The sequence below is a fragment of the Triturus cristatus genome, chromosome 10 (genome assembly GCF_964204655.1).
Source record: "Triturus cristatus chromosome 10, aTriCri1.1, whole genome shotgun sequence".
NCBI lineage: Eukaryota > Metazoa > Chordata > Amphibia > Caudata > Salamandridae > Triturus > Triturus cristatus.
Window position 1 is genome coordinate 361,798,307 of NC_140593.1, and position 23,175 is coordinate 361,821,481.

General features: G+C 45.3%; 1 protein-coding gene across 3 annotated transcripts in view; it reads right to left on the bottom strand.

The window, feature by feature from the left end:
• LOC146789441 (ATP-binding cassette sub-family B member 5-like) overlaps positions 1 to 23,175 on the bottom strand; it is a 1,226,636-nt gene that overhangs the window by 771,427 nt on the left and 432,034 nt on the right. For all 3 annotated transcript variants that reach the window (XM_085631579.1, XM_085631577.1, XM_085631580.1), the window contains exon 2: positions 18,304 to 18,406. In XM_085631579.1, coding sequence (XP_085487705.1) covers positions 18,304 to 18,389 — 86 coding nt within the window. In that variant the 5' untranslated portion in view covers positions 18,390 to 18,406. The remainder of the gene's footprint in view (positions 1 to 18,303; positions 18,407 to 23,175) is intronic.

A 23,175-nucleotide genomic window follows, 5' to 3' on the forward strand; every position in this document is an offset into this window, starting at 1 on the left:
AGTGGAGTATGTGAGGCAAGTTATTTGTGATGTAATATAGAGTGTGGAGGATGAGCATGTTCTGTGTAGGGTGGTTAGGACTTGGGGGCTGGTGCAAGGAAGAGGCTGCATATCTGCTGTTCCCAGTCTTGACAGAGTTGAGAATAAAGGATTTTAGCATGCTAATCTGGCCTGGCGACTTTACTTCAAGAGGGACGAGAGAAAGTGAGGTATCTTGCTCTCCATATCCAAGATATGACCCGTCAATTACTTCTTCTTCAAACATGACCTTAATAAAGGGCGCTCTAAGTGGATCTGGAGGAATAATACAGGTATACTATGACTTTCTCCATTCACTACGTGCTGTACAGGTAGAAGGAGGAAAATAATTCACTGCATTCTAATAACATGATCCCGAGTGATGATATTCCAGTATTCGAAAAGACTCATCAAAAATATAAAATGGCATTTATTAAGGTCTTTGATGCTTTCCTTCCAGAGAATTTTACCTGAACAAAAAGGAAGGAACGTACCGCAAATACTGTTTACAATTTCCAGGAACTACTCATTTAGATTTAAACACCAGGTCAGTATCTCATGTCAGTACTAACACCAGCAAATGTGTCATTGCACTGCTATGTCCTAGTCGTGGTCAGCTACTGCTCTTCTCCGAGACTTATACAAAATGGACTGGCATAGTGGTGTTCTGAGACGTTTGATGCCATCCAGTTTTGCATTGCTGAGAAATTCGTTTAATATGATTCCATGTTTACAATGCATGTAGTCCCTTAGAATTGGGAGGCATGTAAGCACAATGTAAACAAAATCTAAGGTGAATTGCTGCATATGCCAGCATAAGCTTCATTAAACCCTAGAAGATCTATGAGGCGGAAAAGGTGAATCTAGCATTAATGTGGGCTAGTAAATATTTTAATACATTTGCATGTGGGAACAATTGCACTGTTATCAAGGATCATCACCTTCATCTTTATTTTTGCGAAGCCTAAATATCTCCTTGAAATAACCATTGTGGTTTACAACATCAGGGCTACATATTCCACATCAGTCATAAACCAGGTTAGGATCACAACCCAGCTAACCGTTTTTGTAAGATTCACCTGCCACGTATAGGCTCCAGAATGTCGATTGTATTTTGGAGGGGGGCAGTGCAGCCCCCATCGTGGAACCAAAGATGGCCCTGGGGAACGCCAATCCCCAGGGTCGGCTCCTTCTATGTCCCATGATACCCACCCCCAGGGACATAGCTATTCGCCTTGGCTTGCTGCCAGCTCCCAGCGAGCAAAAGCAAACAGAGGCGAGGCCCGAGGGGTTGAGGTCACTGGGTTCATATGCAGCCCAGGAAGGAGGGCAGCACAGCCCCCCTACCAATCTCTAAATGGCCGTGGCCTGTGTGCCCCCTCCCCTAATAGTAAAAAAATGTTTTAAACAAGCATTGGTAAATGCATTAGGTTTCGCCTATGAGATTAATAATAAAAGGTGTGGGAGCAATGTATGAGTGCAGGTAGAATGTTGTGAGTACTCTCTGTGCATGCAGAGTAGTGTATGAATGAAGGTTGATAAGTGTCTGAGTGTAGGGTGAAAGTGTCTCAATAGGAAATGAAACATATGCAAGGCAAGATGCTTACTTAAATTGAAAATGAATAAGTTAGTGGGGGTGGTTTGGATTATCCAAGCATGAAAGAGAATGGGACATTTTGAAGGTAAAGTTAAGAGAAAGCAGGCAGGGATGGCACATTAAAGGAAACAAGGTAGGTTTAACCTTCGTAATGGTGAATATATCACCAGCACTTCAGACAGTCAGTCTCTCAAAAGGCAGCCGTGTTGCAGAATAAAATGTGTGTGAAACCAGCAGTCTTAAACCCGGGGCAAACAGGAGCCAGGCACCAGCTCGCAATAAATTATTTTTTTCATAAACTCGGCGCTTACCACTAATTATAAAACAATAGTGCTCCTAATGTGTGGTGGGACCAGTCACCCATTTAAAAAGAAATGATTTAAGTAGGGGGGGGAGCAGATTGAAACTGAATGCAAGTGAAGTAGCGAGTTCCCTGAAGGAGTAATCAACCAACAGGGCCTGCTCCATTCTCTCCACTGCCAGCTTTTTTACCCATGGTAGGATGTTTACAATCTGAGTCGGCGCCTTGTGCTACACAAACATACTGTGCAGATGTTTCCATTAAAGGAATGACTTGCAAGCAAAGCATCCATTAACATATGCATCAACGCTACATACGTAACTGCGGGACTTGAAAGAACGCTGTGGTGATACCAAAAAGTAAATCATTTAAATAACTAAACAAATACATTAAACATACTTAAAGATAAAGCACAGGATTGTGGCGTGCTGCGCTGGAAGTGCTCGGTGTCAATGTAAAACAGGTGTGGCGTCCGTGAAGCGGGCACTGTGCTGGTACACAAGCCCAAGGCAGACCCCCCCAAAAAAATAGTGCACGAAGGAACGTAAATTAAAGTGTAAGACCATATGTAGCAGGGGCAGTCTTCTGGGAGGGTTAAAAACATAAAAAGGCGGAGCTAATTAAGCATTCTGACCAAACAAAAGCAGGCATTTATGAAGGGCACAATCAGGACCCAATGGAAAAGATGGGAGATGCTTCAAGCCACAGTCTTGCAGCGCATGCACTGCCCAGGCTCGAGCTAAAAAGGTTAGAGCTTCAGGAAGTGTAATCAGTAGCAGTTTGCTAACAAAGGTGTTTATTGAATTTGTAAAGGGAGCCCTTTCACCATCCCCTCACTCACACATTCCCTGTGTACATCCCTCCCTCCAGCAACTGCAATGCAGGTAATACACTTTTACTTTCTGGGAAGCTTTTCCTCATCTTCCATCTGGTGCCAATGCAAAAGAGAGGCATTTAGATGTATTCCACTATGCAGGATAATTAAACTCCCAGTCAAATATGAGGATGAACACCAGAATCTCTTTTTCATCGTGTACATTATTTCCCATGTATTTTCTCTACATATGCGTCCAACCATTATTTCTCACTTTCAACCCTTGAACTGACTAACTGAGTTAGCTGGATGGGTGGTCTGGCCGTAGCCTAGCAGCGGAGATATGATTTACCCGATTCTAGTAGCAATTAACAATATTCTAATATAGCACAATCTTCACAAGTAAATAATATTTCTTTCTACATTCTTGCATTCTCAACTTCATGCTGTTTCAAAAATAATCACTACATTTGTTAATGCGGTCTTTGAAAATGGTCCTTTAATTAAAACTTCTATTTGTTGCCTCTTCATTTTCTCCTCTCTTTAAATGCTCCTTTTCTTCCCTACCATCCTCTGCAAGCTTCCTCTCTCTGAGCACAATCTACGTGCACATGCACTTTTGTCTACTTCAGGAAATTTCCCAATTTCCCACAACTCATTTACTAGATCACAATCTCTCCTCCTTCCCAGAAAGTCTTACCTATGCAAACTAATATTACCTAATCTCTTCTAAATCCTGCATTAATCTCACTAACCACATGCTTGTGTTCACCCCCGCTAATAATTGCAACCAACCACTATTACTTTAGTCCAGCAAAAAAAAGCTGAAAGACTGCATGTAAACGTTTGCTTTGAGCGCACAAGACTAATCCCCGTGACTAACAGTAACCTATAATAGTGAACTAATCATTAAACTTGGGTTCCGAAGCAGCATGCTGCCTGGCGTAAAGCACTTTGATGACTCATCAGGGGTAGTAAGTGCTATATTAAGGCATTTACAATTACAATGAGTGCATTTTACCTGGCCTTCTAGTACTGAAAACTACAGTTGTAATAAGCGGGCATCAATTCACCAAAATGCCAGGGGTATCAGATATGACATCAGAAGTCGGGCTTCCGGTTTTATGGTATTTATTTTTTTAACGTTACAGTCTGTATTTGTCCATATTTATTTTTTACCCATCTTATTTGTATTTTTCTATATTTATTCTGTGTTGTATGAATAAATGGAGTGATAACATGGCATATTTCCACGTTTATTTAACTGATAAACATACACTCTTACTTTGATGCCTGTGTTTTTTTTACAACATTAAGCAGCCAATATATCAAAATACTACACCCGAGAGTAAATATTAGCATTGTATACATAAATATGTTAAAATATGCCTGTATTTAATGAAATCACATCCTGTTTTTTTAACTCCCCATGCTGTTTATCTGCTCAGCTGTTGGTCTGCAATTCATGAAGAGCAGCATGAAAAGTCACCCAGACCCTGGCGAAGCTGACGCTCCCGTGGTACGACGGGGGGGTTGCCCTCCCAGACATCAAGCAATATTACTGGGCCTCCCAGCTGGCTGCGATAAATCACGGCCTTTACGGGCCCGCTCTAAACCCGGCCTTTGAGATGGATAAAATGTTACTGCCGGGCGGCGACTATAATCGGGCGCTTTATTCTAACTCGCTCGACGCACGTCTGACGGGCCCCACGCGGGTCATTGTGTTAAATGGTAGCGGCAGTTTCAGTCGATAACCTTCCAAGTATTTGCCCGGCGATAATCGCCTCTCATACCACTCGATAATTTACCAATAAAAGAGGCAGGCGCCGGAGACTGGAAGGCAGGAAACAAGGTTTTATTCCGTCGGAGCAGAACACATCAGATCAGACAGCAAGGTATCGTCACGAGGTGCTCTAACCGCATCTCTGAGACCTGGTCTCTTATACACTGGTTTATTGCTTTATTACACATAGTACATTCTTGAGATTCTTTTGAAGTACGGGGGAATATCCCCTGGAGCCCCGGTTCAGATCCGATCCCATACATAGATACAGTAGAAGTTCCCACCCTACCCGCAGTGGGAGATGGCTATCGCGCAGCAGGGAATTCCGCTAATTCCCGGGGTGTGTGCAACTGGCCGGGTCTCAGGGGGTAGGGGCTTTGATCTACTGTAATCCCTTTGATGTGGGGTGTTTCCCTTACAGTAGGGGCAATAAACTGCATCCGCAGGGCTAGGTGATGGCCTGGGACCAGTTCGGTCAATGGGGCGCAGAGGAAGGGGGTTATCAAAGGAGAGGCATGACCATGTATGGGTTTGTCGGTCGGAAGTGGCTCCGTAGCAGGGTCGCGCAGAAGGAGAGGGTTTATGGCCTGTATGAGAGAGCGGGGGTGGCCAGCGCGCGGGGGATGCTCGCAGCGCCAAGGGGACCGCGCTGACGATTGACAATGAGTGGGGAGAGAGTGGGGTGCCTAAAATGGCGGCCGTGCATTCGCTGTGCGTGACGCTGGGGAGAGGCAAGATGGCGCAGGTAATGTTCAGTTTGCAAGCTAAATTTCCACAGTCCTCCCTTTTAACATATCTCGCCAGCTTGCCTGGCCAATATTCACCTTTGTTAGCTTTTCAGTTATAGTATCGTCAATGTTCGTCATACATTTCTTAAAGATACAGAGTCTTTAGGGCAGGCAGGAGTAATCTGACACATTTGTACATTGTCTCATACAGTTTGATAAAGTAGGCGAGGAGGAAGTACATTCAGAGTTGCAGTATAGTCGTGTACATGGCTGGTGTTGTATGAGTGTTACCATAAAAAGTTACATTTTCTTAACTTCCCAGTGAACAGTCGGAAGTGACTGATGCAACATCATGAAAACTCAAATAGGAAGATAGTTAATAAAAAGGTGGTTGGGAGAGGATTTTCAACTTAACATAGGTTCTTCTTTCCAGTGTCCTATTATAAAGAGCCATCACTGGTAAGCTCTTGTTGTTGTTCTTCTTTCGTTGGCACTGTTGAGCACCGGCGGTGGAGCTAAGGTCCAGCTCAAATCTGATGTCTCACGTGGCAGGGTGTGACCACTCACTGTTCTCTGATCACAGTCCTGTTCCTTAACACAGTTCACCACAGGAACTTTTGAGACAGGGTGCCGGCCCTTTGTTCCTCGGTAGTAGGTCAAAGTCATAGTCCAAATGAAAGAGGAAGAGAGAGTGGGGTGGCATGGGATCGGATCAGAAATGCGGACCAAGGAGAGCAGAATCTTATCAGCACTGAGCCCATCAATCGGGCCCGATGGGCTGAGACTTCAGGCACGCTGGTCAGTGAGCAGGGGCCTCGATGTAGCCCTTCGCGCTCATCGTTCTGAATGGTGTCTCGTCTCATACCCTTGTTGCTTCGTCGCTTTCCCCTTGGTCGATGTCATAGATGCTTTATGATCCGTAGCCAGACTGTGCGTCACGTCCGACCCCTTTCTTCCGATGGCTGCAGGTTATCCTTGAATAGGTTATAAGAAACGAAAGTCTTAGAGATCTTGGCAGGGAAGACATTTACGTACTTCATTCTCTCTCCCAACCACTGAGTTGTTGCGGAAATGTTCTTATCTGCTACTACATGATTGGTGCCTATTAGCTCTGATGTTAATGTGTGTGTTACTAATCTATTAATTACTGCGGTGGTGCAGGGTTCTGTGGGTGTCCCTGCCCATCGTCTGGCCTTCTAGGTGTCGGTTTCTGCGCCTTATAATACAAGGTTTGGTAATACCCGTAAGTGTGAGGTGCTACTGTCATGTGTTCATGAGTATCCTTTCCATACAGTAGGTGACCCTTTATCGGTTTAAGACAGGGCCATCAGCTGTTTCGTTCGGGATACTCTGAGACGGCTAGTATAGGGCTGGAGTTATCTCTGGGAGAACAGGGTGCTTTAGACATTCTATTTCGGGCTAACTGGTCAGGGGTAATTCTGAGTGGTGGAGATGGTATCCTTTAAGAACAAAAAAACCACTGACATATAGTCCCCGTGTTGAGGGTCAGATTGGGAGACATCAGTCGTCTTACCCGTCCTTTCCTTCTCAGCTGATTAGGCTTAACGTTCGCAGAGAGGAGAGGTAGTAACGTGGTAAAGTATGGTCGTTTTTGTTTCTGTCAATTTGTTCGAACACCACCGTGTTCAGGCCAATTATACACTTACCAAAGAGGTGTATGTCGTTAATTTATTTAAGAAGAAAAAGAGTGCAAGAGAGAGTCTTTTGCGAGGGAGGGGGAGGGAGAGAGAGAGAGAGAGAGAGAGAGAGAGAGAGAGAGAGAGAGAGAGAGAGAGAGAGAGACGTGTGCATCAAGTAGGCTATTTTGGCATACATACGACACAAAACGAGAGAGAGAGAGAGAGAGAGAGATGGGTAAGATAATAGGCCACTTGGTGCACACACAACATGGAGTAGCATGGGTCTGTTCCATGTAAGAAAACACAAGCGGGGAAAATACATAAATTCGGTGATCACGTACACACAAATGTTGGATAGGGTGTGACAGTACATGCATCAAGACGGGGACTCAGGGCTGCGTTGAGCACGGGGACCTTCTCCTTTCCTGTCCTCCATTCCTATGCAATGCTGCGTACCTTTAGTATTTGGTAGTTTATCTTATGGGTTGTCTGACCCTTTATTCTCCTCCCTTTGATCGGTGGACGAGTACTTCAATCATACAATGACGCTTTCTTCAAGTGACCCAAACATGAAATGCATACACATTCATATCGTATAGTCGTAGTACACACGCACAATCACGTCATACAGTTTTCCATGTTCCCAAAGATGATCTGTAATTTTTCGCACTATCTCGCAACATTTGTCTATGTTTTCCCTGATATTGAACTTGGTGCGGTCCATGTCCACTCCACTCTTCAGTCGGAACTTCGTCGTGACCTATAGAGGGGAAATAAGAGGGGAGGGAAGGTGCAGTATTCAAAATACCCCAGCGCGCGCAGACACGAAAGGTTCTACCTACCATGTACCAGGCTAGCCGCAGGGGTGGGTAATACCACGGACCTATTATTCTTTAGTTCGATGCAAAGATGCTCTAGTTCATTCATCTCCTAAATTCGTGTTCCCTGGTCGTGCATGTAGTTCTCAATTGGTCGTGTATTATGGTGCAGGATACCATACCTTTGCGTGCGACATATACCTTAAGTCATAGCTCATTATTGATTTGACAATTCTCGGAAAAAGGGCAGGCGTGATTGGTACAAATTTCGTTAAACAAAAAGATTTTTAGGCAAATTGTGTCTGTATTATCTGTATGCCTTCGCTTAGGAGTAACAATCATTTATTGAAAAGAAAAACCTTCAACAACCTAGATGATTAGTCATGACACTGATTTCGTAATTCCTTTTTAAGAAGCCCTTTATTTAAAACAATGTTAGTATGGAAAGACGGGCCTACAGCCGCCATAGACCGGCCACGGTGTGAGAGGCGTCGAGCAACATGAGCAACACTGGATTAACATGAAAAAATCGGTTCCCCCCCCCCCCTCTCCCCCACCGCCATGTGTGGAAGCATCGCATACATGTATATATATCTCTTTTTAACACGAAGGTCACGTGACTGGAACGCCACAAGGAGTTGTAGGCCACTCCTACATCAGCGCCATCTTAGGGCGGGGTCGGGCTAGTGCACAGTCTAAGTCTTTCCATGAATTAGCAGTTGAACCAGAATCCCTTTCGGTAGTTCGAGAACTTTCGTTAGCGTCAACTTTGCGTCACTGCAACCTTGTAGCAATGCCACGGTTTGTTCTTAGGGCGGGGCAGCAGGCGGGTTCTTCCGCCGACGCTTTACTGTCTCACTGTATCAAGCGGAGGCAAGGTGGCTGCCGCCCGGGGGCAAAAAAGGGCAATGGTGGTGGTTTTGTCCTTACCGGAAGTCCGCAGGAGTCGAACGTCAAATGACTCCAACCAATTCTGCAAGGCTGAGGGGGGCGTTCTGTCAAGGGTGGGGCCCATGCCCTAGCAAACAAGCTTTCGAGTCCAGAATTGTCTCACGGTGGGCCAGGCCTGGAACCGGAGGGGTCGACCGCCGGAGTTCAAGGGCAGCAGTAGCAGCAGCTCTTCGGTACAGTCACCGGAGAGGAGCCAGCAGCAGTAACAGCAGCAGTTCGGGTGGTGCTGCCACCGGAGTGGCATCAGTTGCAGCGACAACAGCAGTCCGGAGGACATCATCATCGGAGTGGGCCCCTACTTACTTGGCTGCGGGGGCCCACTCCCCGCGTCGGGTGCTAGCGGCAGTCCTGGTGAACCCTGTCCTTGGGTGGTTGCCTGGCGGCCGCGTGCAGGGGTGCCGGCTCAGCCGAACGGCGAATGAAGTGGCAGGGCGCAACCCAGCTGGCCGACGTGTGAAAGGTGTGGTTTGGGGTGCCCTCATCTGCTGGCGAGCCTCCACCTGGGGAGGTGGGGGAGGTCCGTCCGCGTCGCCTCCCCCCGCCAGGGCACCCTCCGTTATTGAAGGAAGAAGTGACTGGGAAGACCCGCACAGCGTGCCAGGGTGAAATTCAGCAGGCCGATGAAAAAGATGGCTAGGTGCAGCTTAGCTGGCCGGTGAGTGAAAGACGGTTGGGGTGCCTGGCAAGCCTCCACCTGGGGAGGTGGGGGAGGTCCGTCCGCGTCGCCTCCCCCCGCCAGGGCACCAGCCCTCCGGCGCTTCGTATAGCCTCCGGCCTATTCGCACAATCGGCCGCCACTGATGTCAAGGGACTCCTGCATGGCTTTTATAGCCCAAAATCAACTAAAAAGGACCGCCCAAAACAGGCCAATGTTGCAACTTCGAGGAAGGAGAGGCGAGGACGGTGTCACGTGGACGAAAATGTTTTGGGATGCAGGTCGCAGCAGACTGTCATGTAAATAGTTGTTTAAAACATGTTCTAACCTGTTCATTTTTGCCGGAATGTTGTTATACTTATAATTTATTAAAAATGTTTGACCATACTATCTTGCTGGAGTGTTGTACGTATCAGCGATCTGGTTAGCGTATTCGGCGTTGCTCGATTGCACGTGATCCTAATCAAGTGTGGTGGCGTTGATGGTGGGTATCAACAAACTTCCGGTTGTGTCTATTGGGGTCCCTATTTTTGTTCAGTTCCAAAAGGACCGGGCACTGGGATTTCCAGTGTCCGAACCCTCTACAGAACGCACATTGGTTCCCATCTAAGTCTCTCCGTCCGTTGTAGGGTGTAGGTGTATAGTCTCTAGGGGGTAGCTTTCTAGGGGCGGTTGGTTGGTAGTTCTCCTTCGGGGGTTCCCTTCCTATTGTCACCCCTTGCAATTGTGCTATCATCACCCTCTCCTTTAATTCCTTTTTCTTCTTCTCTGACGCCCTATCGTTCTCGTTTTTCTGGTTTTCGTAGTATTGGGCCATCTGGAGAATTGCTGCGGGTTTGGAGGCTGCCCAACTACTCTCGCTGGTCTGTAGTTTCTGGGAAACTTCTGGCGACAGACCCTTTACATAATTCTGGACAAAGAGGTGGTGTCCGGTTGCGGTGGTCATGTCTTGGCCACTGTAGTCGGAAAACACAGTCTCGAATCGGGAGAAGTATTCAGACACGTCTTCCTGGGGTTTCTGGCGGCAAGCCGTCACTATCGACCAGTCTACCTTTCTTTCAGGGATTAGAGTCTTCAGCTTTTGTACAATCTTATCTGGGAGCTCTAGGATGGCTTTCGGGGGTTTCTGTCCTGGTTCTCGCTGTTTATCTATGGTATCGAGTTGTACCCAGGTATATCCGAACGGCTCAGCGTGGTCAACTTTCCGGATTTGTTTCCACACATCAGCCGGCAGACATAGCCCAAAGAACAAGTCGATATCTGCTAGCGTCATTATCGTTGAGCCTAAGGCTGTACCTAATTCAGTGTAGAAGGCAGTCGGGTTCTTTCTCAAGTCGGGTAGGGTCTTTCTAAAGGTCAAAATATCTTGCCGGTCCCACGGCTGGTAGACCCAGTTATATACAACCCTTCCCTTCGCATCTTGGTGGTTGATGTCGTCGTGTGTTCCCTGACCCCGTGGGGGGACCCAGTAGGGGGCAGCTTCTTTAATGGGCATCATGGCATCGGCCCTTCCTCCCTTGGGTTTAGTTGCTATGGGGGTTTCTGTTTCGGTTGTTTGTCCATGTTCTTTAAGATGTCGGTAGACCTCGAGTGTACGAGTGAAGAGGTTCGCTACATCGCCCTCTCTTTCTTCCCCGATGTCTATCTTTCTATATAGGGCCGCTAAGCCTTCGGGACCTTTATCGTGGTACCTATCCTCATATGCATTCAGGGCGTGATAACAGAGCCGTACGACAAAGTGTCGTCTGCGGTTGTCGGCATACGATTTATACACATCCGTTATATACTCCTCACTTTCTTTTCGCTCCACCAGCGTCCCTACTATCCTATCGATTCCTGCTCGTTCATCCTTGGTTAATCGATTCATTCTGGTGGAATCGTTCTTTCTCATCTCATGGTCATCTAGCGTTATAGCCGACGTTGGGTTCAGTACAAGAGGCTCAGCCGGCGCGGAGGCCGTGAGGGCCGAGGCCCCTGTACTGCCTTCGTTCGTGTTCGGGGGTTGTGGGTGTTGCACTACTGATTGGGAGGGTGCATACGGAGGGGGCATGTAAATGGTCGGGGGACCTAACAGTAATTCGTCATTCGTTTGCTGCTTGGAGGACAACACAGGGTAGAGCAAAGAAGGGGTCCTAACAGCGTACTGGCCTGAGGTTTCGGGCTCCTGTCTTAGTTTAGTTTCCCTTCTCTCTTTTATGTCTTCTTCTAACTTTTTAGCGGCAAGGTGAGCTGCCTTTCGTAATTCCTTTTCTGCTTTTACTTCTTCCCTCTTTTTCCGTTGCGTCGCTTCTTTGCGCCACATGCCAATACTGTCAAGCATAGTAGGCGTCGTCTTATTGCTACGCAGAGCTACTTCTAGCGCTTCTATCTTGCGGTCGTCGAAGGATCCCATCAGTGGCCACTGACTTTCGGGCTCCTTCTTGGTATATTTATGCCACAGCTTGCTATAAGCCACGGCGACTAGTCCATATTTAGTGAACATGTCCTTATTAGGGGTGCCTTCCAGTGGAGCCGGGTGGTTCACCTCTAATAAGCGGTCCGGGCAGAACCAACTACCAATCAGTGGGGAGAAGATAGGCATGACGGGTTTCAACGGGGACAAAAGTCAGCACTACCTATCTTTTCACTGCTTGCAAAGACTAGACAGAATATCTCTATTCCTCGTTATTTGTAAGCAGAGAATACCTCCAAAGAACCAATATCGAACAACTAGTGTTCGGACAATCAATCAATCAATCAATGGGGAGATAAAGATAGGCACGACGGGTTTCAATGGGGACAAAAGTCTGCGTTACCTACCCTTCACTATTTGCAAAGACTAGACAGAATATTCCTATTCTACGTTATTTGCAAACAGAGAATATCTCAAAAAGCACTATTCTTCAAAACAATCAATGTTCGGACAATCAATCAATGGGGAGATAAAGATAGGCACGACGGGTTTCAATGGGGACAAAAGTCTGCGTTACCTACCCTTCACTATCTGCAAAGGGAGAGAGAGAGAGTATTTCTACTCCTCCCCGTTTGTAGACAGCGAATATCTCAAAAAGAACAATCAATGAGCAATACTAGTATTCAAACAATCAATCAATTATTTCGCACTTTTGTCGTGTTTCACGACCTTACCCGGACCGCATGGACAGTTTCTCGTCTTCCGCCTCCAGCGCCCGATCGTCCTCTATTCTCCGTATTTGCCGCGGCACTCCTGATGGTTCCCAGTCAGGACCGTAGATCACTCGAGAGAGGTCTGCTCGGAACCAGTGAAGTTCGGATGATCGGCTGCCAGACGAGGGTCTATTGGGCAGGAGCTCTCCCGATCGTTGCAGTCGTTCACTCTGTCGTCGGGACCTCTCCCACTGGATCCACGTGTCGCTGATGGGCCCCACGTTTGGGACGCCAATTGTTAAATGGTAGCGGCAGTTTCAGTCGATAACCTTCCAAGTATTTGCCCGGCGATAATCGCCTCTCATACCACTCGATAATTTACCAATAAAAGAGGCAGGCGCCGGAGACTGGAAGGCAGGAAACAAGGTTTTATTCCGTCGGAGCAGAACACATCAGATCAGACAGCAAGGTATCGTCACGAGGTGCTCTAACCGCATCTCTGAGACCTGGTCTCTTATACACTGGTTTATTGCTTTATTACACATAGTACATTCTTGAGATTCTTTTGAAGTACGGGGGAATATCCCCTGGAGCCCCGGTTCAGATCCGATCCCATACATAGATACAGTAGAAGTTCCCACCCTACCCGCAGTGGGAGATGGCTATCGCGCAGCAGGGAATTCCGCTAATTCCCGGGGTGTGTGCAACTGGCCGGGTCTCAGGGGGTAGGGGCTTTGATCTACTGTAATCCCTTTGATGTGGGGTGTTTCCCTTACAGTAGGGGCAATAAACTGCATCCGCAGGGCTAGGTGATGGCCTGGGACCAGTTCGGTCAATGGGGCGCAGAGGAAGGGGGTTATCAAAGGAGAGGCATGACCATGTATGGGTTTGTCGGTCGGAAGTGGCTCCGTAGCAGGGTCGCGCAGAAGGAGAGGGTTTATGGCCTGTATGAGAGAGCGGGGGTGGCCAGCGCGCGGGGGATGCTCGCAGCGCCAAGGGGACCGCGCTGACGATTGACAATGAGTGGGGAGAGAGTGGGGTGCCTAAAATGGCGGCCGTGCATTCGCTGTGCGTGACGCTGGGGAGAGGCAAGATGGCGCAGGTAATGTTCAGTTTGCAAGCTAAATTTCCACAATTGTGCGAGTGTGGCACGCGGCTAACTTGGCTATGGGGTGGAAGGATCGGTTGACCCGGGCGACGCCACTGTATGCATCTGAGCGACTCGGCTGCTTGTGGACCTCGAAAGGCTTTGAGAAGTGGGACATGATAGGCATCAGCAGGGTGAGCGATCTCTGGACGAGGGGGGGATTCAAAACGTTCGATGTGCTGCAGACGGAATTCCAGTTGCAGGACAGGGAGTACTTTCGATATATGCAGATCCGTCATGCGTTGTGCTCCGTATTCCCGGACGTTGCCTCCATCCCAGAGTACTCCCCTCTGGAGGATAGAGTGCTAGATGGGCATGTACCGGACGCCACGATTTCATTAATTTACAAAAAACTCATCAATGATCGCTCGGGACTGCTGACTGGCCTTCGTGAGGCGTGGGGGGCGGATGGATTGGAGCTGGATGACGAGGACTGGGTGTCAGCGGTGGCCTCCCCGAAAGAGGTGGCCATACCGGCTCGCCTTCGCTTCGTCCAGCTCAAGATACTCCACAGGGTCTATGTTACGGGGCCGAGTCTGATGCGTATGGGCTATGCTGTGGACGGGTTGTGTAAGCGTGGGTGTGGTTCTTTGGGGACCTTTCTCCATATATTGTGGGAATGCCCGGAGGTGGCGCGATTCTGGCGTGGTGTGCACGTGGTCTTGCAGGCAGTTACGCATGTGCCGCTGCTGCCCGAGGCGAGGAGATGTCTCCTGAATGTGTGGGAGCCAACCGACTACTCAGTGCCGCAGACGTGGTGGGTGACTCTGGGATATATAGTGGCCAAGCGTGATATTGCGCAATTGTGGGGTTCCCAGAGGTCACCGACTGTCTCGGCGTGGAAGGACAACATGGATTGGTGTATGTTTCGGGAAAAGGTGGTGTATGTTGCGAGAGGTAAGCCTGGGAAATGGGTGAAAGTGTGGGGCCCCTGGAACGCCTACCGTGGGGGAATCTGTACCCCGCCGCTGATGCCTGATCCGTCACCGGCCCCGTCTACTTAGCCTGCTTGTCTTCCTGGTCCTGGGCTTGAGTTTACTTTGTCTCCGTCCCGACCTATCCCCCCCCTTGATATTCCTGTGGACCGGTAGGGTCCCCCCCAGGGGAGCACATGCTATTGTTTCCGACTGTGGGTTGCCTTGTGGATTTGTTTTCTTCGTTATTTATATAAAAATGAAACCGTTGTGTGGGGTCCGGATGGTGTGGCTACCAACGCTTCTTTCAACTCCTGTGATCTCTTTTCTGCCGCAGCGTGTGTTCTACTGTTTGTATTATATGCTTTTCTGTCCGCTAGCGGCCGGCCTGAAGGTTGTAGGCCCATCTTTGTATATCTTTTGGATTCTGTAATAAACGGTTTAAAAAAAAAAAAAAAAAAAAAAAAAAAAAAAGTTACCCAGAAGAAGCACCATTTTCCATATTGTTCTAGTTTAAAAATTAAATACAGACAGGAAACACATAGTTTTATGTCTGTATTTATCTGTAAAAATCAGTAAAAACGGGGAGCTCTAATCACAAGTCATTTGGCCCAGATGACCTCACAGGGTTGAACATATGTCACATCCCTAGCCCCTAAAAACCTCCCGACTTGTTTCAGGGGTGAGGTGGTGAATGGCAAGGAATGGAAGATAAATAAGTAAACAAGGCAGGGGTAGCCCTGTTTCCTCTCTATTGCTACCATTGTAGCAATAGCGGTGTCAGGGCACGGAAGAGCAAAACAGGGTTCGCAACTGCGACCTTTGTCGACCCCTCTCTGACGCCCAAAGCAGCATGGTAATTAATTGGTATTACTCTCAAATTATTGTAAGCTTCAACACAGGCAGATATTGGATCTCACAGGAACTACTATCAGTCTTTAAGATGATACTGTAAATGTACACTGGAAGCAGGCTGCATGCCCACCGGGGGCTTCATAGCAGTTTTTCAACACTTCTTTTTATCCCCAGCATAAGGCAACTGCACTACTCAAGTCTAGGCTTTATTTAGAGAGCGCTCTGGCCAAAATCAATTGTAACTCCCCCTCTCATTGAACCAAAATCATCCGCGTGCTTTGGGACGCTGTAACAGACCTCAGCGCACCCCACTAATGATGCCGCTTCAAAGGCCAGCCCTGGTGCTACGCTACTCTACTAGTTGTCAGTAAGCGTTGAATCAATGCAAACAACAATGGCCTCTGCTCCAGGGGCTTCCAGAGATGCATATACACAAGCAGGACTTGCTTGTTAGCCAGGGCTGGCTTAGGAATAGTGGAGGGCAGTGTAACTGTTTTTTGTTTCCCCCATGACCTCCTTCTCCACGGATTCCCTCACTACAACCCCCACCAGTGCTCTTCATAGCCCCTCTTTCACATTCATTTCATTTGCTTTCAAGTGCTGGTTGGGCGTTGGCTCTACTGATAGGAATGTATTTCTACCCAAATTAAACCTTTTCAGCAATATTAGGAACAGATGATGAAAGACTGGGGAAAAAAACATAACGTCCTAACCTATACTATGCAGTTGGCATGCAGCTTTATCAACACAGTTCACAAGTCACTGTGCTAGATTAGAATTGTAACTTCTGAATTGCAAGTAACAAAAAGATCTCTGAGACAGAAGCATTAACCCACTGAGCTATCCACATAAAATACAGTTCTGTGATCTGAAAAGTACATGTTCATTCTCCTACTTTACAATGAGTAAAACTGCCCCTAGACAAAACTCCATACCTCTCCAGCAGGAGCATTAATCACCAGAGTCATCTTGACATTTTTATTGATACCTGAAATTTGCTGGACACATTGGAAACTCTGCAGAAGGTGTTTGTAAACCCATAAGTTATTTCTAAACACAGCGTCCCCAAGGTCACCGCCAGGTTACACCGGACGCTCCACCCAAAAGCGGGCCCTGTTGGTAGCCCGCATGAGATTTATTTCTGTTGGGGTTAAAGTTTGGAGTGTCTACGAGTCAGTAAGACTGCACTCGAAGCCAAAGAATTTGTACTTGTGATGACATGTATATTATTTAATAAGATCTGGAAATGGTATAGACATGTAAAGTACAAGTAGTTAATGCAGTTTAATAACATGCTTTAAAACAAACATTAACACATTTAAAAAACCTGTTTAATCAGTCAATGTGCACAGCATCTATTAAGCCCTGTTCACAATACATGAATCAGGCCCAAACCCCTTAACACAAAATGTACTGTTAATACTGTTGCACCCAAGCACCAATGTCGGAGGATAATCCTTTGCATTTCAACATCTTATGAAATGTGCGATAACCTTCAGGGTAGATTAGGATATGCAGTGCATGTAAACAAATAAATATTGCCCGGTTCCTAATTTGAGCTAGTGGTTGCAGGTGGGGCCCACTGGCACTCATTTTTGGGGACTGGCACATATTTTTCCTCAACAGACCTTCGTCCAAAAGAAGAGAAAAAAACATCAAAGGGAATAAGAAGGAGAAAGAGAAAGACAGATAAATAGTTTCAAAAGGAGAAAGCAGGGATGAAAATGACCCTGCAAGGGTGAGATATAGAGAGGGAGTATCTGGTGGTGGGTGAGAGAGGCATGAGGTGGAATCAAGCCTATGCAGCCTGGCATTCAGAACTCCAACCTTTGATAGCGCCAGCAGCAGGCTTCTGAGCAAAGCTCTGGGCCTCTTCACTTAGGGGCCGATTACGATGTTGGGTGAAATTGCTTCCACCTGACACCGTTTCGTACACGGGACTGACCAACCTCCGGTCAGTGGTCCCGACTGACTGATTTGGATGCCACCGAACACTGGGCCTGATTAATATGGCAGTGGGACCACCACCGTCAGGCAGTCAGGCGGTCAGAGCTCGGTTGTTGGGGAGAAAGACCGCCATGTCCGACAGGATAAAGGTTCCCTTCAGAGCGGTGGGCGGACTCCTATTCTCTGCAAAGAGGGTGGTGCCTGCTCAGGCACCACCAAAGGGATTAGGATGTCCCTTTCCGCAGGCCCATTTATGACGGTTCACCCACCATGAAAAAGCAGGCAGAAAGTGACATTTTGGGCCCCTAGCAGGGCCCCTTCCCTCCAGGCCCTCTGCTATGGAATCTGGAGGGGGTGGGTTTAGTGGGGCACCTATGGTGCCCCACTAAACATCCCTGGACCATGTGGCAGGCATGTTTTAGATGTGTAGATTGCAGCACACGCCGCAATGTAAAATATACAGATTGCAACCGGAATGAAGGCGGTCGCATCGTAATGCAGGCCGCAGGACCGCCGTCTTCTAATCGGGCGGTGCTGCTTCCGCCACGTTGCCGGCCGGACGAGAGTCTGCCAGGCATCATAATCAGGCCCACTATTTCAATCGCATTCTGACATTACCCTATGGGAGAATGTGTTACAGCCGTAAACCAGCCATAGTACATGCTCCCATAGGGAAATGGGAGGTGATGTTGATCCCGCCACCTCTTGGCAGGCACCTAAAGGTGCTTGCCACGGGGTTCAGGGATTAAGAGGGGGGCACCATAGGTGCCCCTTCAGCCCCCAATAGGAGGCCGCACACACAAAGGGGCCCCTAGGGTCCCCGAAAACGCTTTCCGACAGGGTGGAAAGATTGCCCTTTGGGATTACGGGCCAGCCTCCAACTGGCTGACGGGCTCTTTGAACCCGTCAGAAGCCAGCCGGAATGACCGGCCCGTTTCAATTCCGAACGGCTGATTCGTAATTGGGTTTGAGAATCTGAAATCTCGCTTCTTGCACACATTGGAGTCAGAATAATATATATTGCACTTACATATCATCGTTGTTCATCTCCACTTCATGCTTTAAGTGCTGTCCTATTATCCCTTCAGGCACATCTGTTGCACCATATGTCACCATGACTGACTGGTATTAATCTAAAACAAAACAGGAGATAAATATCAGGTAATTCACACACATGTAGGTTGCCCCCTGACCGGTTTTCTACCAGCTTCACCGGTATTATGATGTCCCGGCCAGTACAAAAGTAAGCAAAATCTCCCAGAACTGTAACATTAACCTTTATCTGTACATAATTCAAACAGCAAATACATATAGAAAACACTTTTAAATGTGTTCTAGAGCTACAATAATGATCCATGACTAATAACTAAAGTAGACAATGACAGAAAAGTCCTTTTACAAATGAATGCTTATGGTTTTGATTACAGTACTATTTAGTATCACATCCAGGCCTTTTCAGACTTTTAAAATCAACAACAAATGGGCTGTATTTTTCTCTTGGAAAAGTGTAAACTGCACCGACTTTTTGCCAAACAGTCTTTATTAGGTCTCGCGTGCGTTGCAGCGCAAAGCGCTGCTCCGCCTCCGCAAGAGATTTTGTAGGAGAGGATTTTCAAAAAGGGGCTTTAAGCCCCGCCCCTCATTTCCATTGGCTGGCATCACCGTTTATGGTAAACGGTGGCCTGCCATAGGAAATTAGCTTTCTGGGTTGCCTCCCTGTGGCTTTTTGTTCCGGCCCACTTGGACTGGCTCACCTGCTTCACGGCTGTCATGAAGACTTTCCTTGTCTGCTGGTTTATTTAACAAGCAGATAAGAAAAGTCTTCACGACAGCTGTGAAGCAGGCACAGAGCTCAAAGGCGCATGGGGTCACGGGGAGGACAGGGGGATACCGGCAGACTCTGTGTTTTCCTGCAGAGGCAGCAATTACATTTCCGTCATACCTAAATGCAGTTCTCCACTGATGACGTATTGGCTTGGATTCCAGATCACAAAAGTACTCATCCGTCAGTATGTTAAATATTCACAAGTATTACTTGCAATCAATGGAGCACATGAATCGAGCTTTCACGTTGTAGCGCGTGCATTCCAAAAGTATCGAATGTCTCCTTGCATTAATGATGGTTCAGTTTGACCCAAATGCGGACTGCCCGCGCAGCTCAACACGACAATAGGCTCGGGTTGCAGGCAAGCATTGTTTGGTGATATGACATGTCTTACCTTTCTGCTCTGTGGCATAAACACGTGACAAAAAAAAGACATCTTCTACAAATAGTGCAAGCTTACAAAAACCTATATTTCGGTTAGGCACCAGTAGACATTTTTGCTTGCAAGTGATTTGACACTTTTTACAAAACCTGCAAGGAGGATTTGTATTGTAATGCTGTGTAAGCAGTAAAATGCAGCTTTTTATGATGCTCTCATTCTCAAAGTACCAACAAGCAGACATTGTGGATGGGTGGCAGGCCCTGTTCTGCCTTAGTCCACTCCTGCCCCAACCCTTAGAACACTCTTCCACTGACAAGTGAGGATTCATTTCTTAAGTAACTCAAAAAATTGCTATTTTCAAGAGATCAACCCAATGTGCATACTTTTAAAATACAATAACACTGCAGTTTCTGCTGTTTGGTGCCATGAGGCCCTGTGGGTGTGGGCATACTTTACAAAAGCATTTCACATAACCTAGCCTAGCCTAATACAACATAACATAGCATAACATAACAAAACATAGCCTAGCCTAAGATAACATAGCCTAACATAAAATAACATACCAATACATAACATAGCCTAGCATTACATACCATTGCATAGCATAAGATAACATAACTTAACAAAACCTAACAAAACATAACATAACAAAACATAGCCTAGCCATACACAACATAACATACAAATCATAACATAGCATAACAAAACATAACATAGTGTAGCATAACATAACATAGTATTGCATAACATAATTTGTATAACATACGATAGTATAACATAACAAATCATAGTATAACATAACAAAACATAACAAAACAAAACAAAAACATACAATAACAAAACACAGCACAACACAACACAGCACAACACAACCTAGCCTAACACAACATAACACAGCCTAGCCTATCACAACATAACATAGCCTAGCCTAACACAACATAACTTAGCCTAGCTTAACACAACATGACATAACAAATCATAACATAGCATAACAAAACAAAACATAGCATAGCATAACAAAACATAGCATAACACAACAAAACAAAACATAGCATAGCATAGCAAAGCACAACAAAACATAGCATGCATAACAAAACACAACAAAACATAGCATAGCATAACAAAACACAACAAAACATGGCATAGCATAACAAAGCATAGCATAGCATAAAAAAACATAGCATAGCATAACAAAGCACAACAAAACATAGCATAGCATAACAAAACATAGCATAGCATAACAAAACAAAGCATAGCATAACAAAGCATAGCATAGCAAAACAAAACATAGCATAGCATAACAAAACACAACAAAACATAGCATAGCATAACAAAACAAAACATAGCATAGCATAACAAAACATAGCATAGCATAACAAAATACAACAAAACATAGCATAGCATAAAAAATAGCATAGCATAACAAATCAAACATAGCATAACAAAACATAGCATAGCATAACAAAACATAGCATAGCATAGCATCACAAAACAAAACATAGCACGACAAAGCATAGCATAACAAAACACATCAAAACATAGCACATCAAAACATAGCACAACAAAACATAGCATAGCATAGCAAAACACAACAAAACATAGCATAGCATAACAAAACACAACAAAACAGAGCATAGCATAGCAAAACACAACAAAACATAGCATTGCATAACAAAGCATAGCATATCAAAACATAACATAGTATAGCATAACATAACATAGTATTGCATAACATTACTTAGTATAACATAAGATAGTATAACATAACAAATCATAGTATAACATAACAAAACATAACATAACAAAACATAACATAACAAAACAAAAACATAACATAACAAAACAAAACACAGCACAACACAACACAGCACAACACAGCCTAGCCTAACACAACATAACACAGCCTAGCCTAACACAACATAACATAGCCTAGCCTAACTCAACATAACTTAGCCTAGCCTAACACAACATGACATAACAAATCATAGCATGGCATAATAAAACAAAACATAGCATAGCATAACAAAACATAGCATGACACAACAAAACAAAACATAGCATAGCAAAGCACAACAAAACACAGCATAGCATAACAAAACACAACATAACATGGCATAGCATAACAAAGCATAGCATAGCATAACAAAACATAGCATAGCATAACAAAACACAACAAAACATAGCATAGCATAACAAAACATAGCATAGCATAACAAAACAAAGCATAGCATAACAAAGCATAGCATAGCAAAACAAAACATAGCATAGCATAACAAAACATAGCATAGCATAACAAAACACAACAAAACATAGCATAACAAAACAAAACAAAGCATAGCATAGCATAACATAACATAGCATAGCATAACAAAACACAACAAAACATAACATAGCATAAAAACATAGTATAGCATAACAAAACAAAACATAGCATAACAAAACAAAACATAGCATAACAAAACATAGCATAGCATAGCATCACAAAACAAAACATAGCATAACACAGCATAGCATAACAAAACACAACAAAAAATAGCACAACAAAACATAGCATAGCATATTAAAATTATAGCATAGCATAGCAAAACACAACAAAACATAGCATAGCATAACAAAACACAACAAGACAGAGCGTGGCATAGCATAACAAAACACAACAAAACATAGCATAGCATAACAAAACATAGCATTGCATAACAAAGCATAGCATACCAAAACAAAACATAGCATAGCATAACTAAACACAACAAAACATAGTATAGCATAACAAAACAAAACATAGCATAGCATAACAAAACAAAACATAGCATGGCATAGCATAACAAAACATAGCATAACAAAACATAGCATAGCATAACAAAACACAACAAAACATAGCATAGCATAACAAAATATAGCACAGCATAACAAAACATAGCATAGCATAACAAAGCATAGCATAACAAAACAAAACATAGCATAGAATAGCAAAACACAACAAAACAATTATGCAGCAAGAAAAGGCAAATTATGCAGCTTAATACAGCATAATCATAGTATTACTTCTTTATTTTGTAATTTTCACACTTGATAACCCTGTCAGTGGCAGTACTCGCACCTTATCAGTGCCAGTTTAGCACCCAAATATAGCGGTAAGCAAAAGAAATGTGGCAAATGCAGCAAGTGTAAAATTTTGCAAAAATACGCTGAAGTTATGCAATCGCATCATTCCATTGGACCTGACCATACTGTATTGCAATTAGGAGGAAACACTCCTTTCACACCCCTTCCCACCCCTTCCTAATTGCAATTCTATATTCGATAAACCGATATTGCAAGTTAGAAAGGCTTTTCCGACTTGCAAAATTGATTTAAAATATACCGAGATTTTGCGAAAAAGCCTCCCAATGTGCGAGCTGTAGGGTTTGGAATCATAAAATAGCTTTGCACATCTGACCCTAAATGAAGCCTTTCCTGTTGGGGCCATGTGATAAGAGTTCTTATACTGACTTCCTATCTTAATCAAATGTTATGATTCTGGACAAATAATTTCCCATCAATATGAGGTTCTCTTATCAGCTATTTTTACAGTGAAGAAATTTGAAAGTATTTTGTCACATTTTCACAAACTTGGGCCGCTTATGTGCATAAGTGGTAATGAAAAGGAGAACTGAGTCCAGATGTTAGTGGTTAAATGTTTTAGCAATACATAGCGG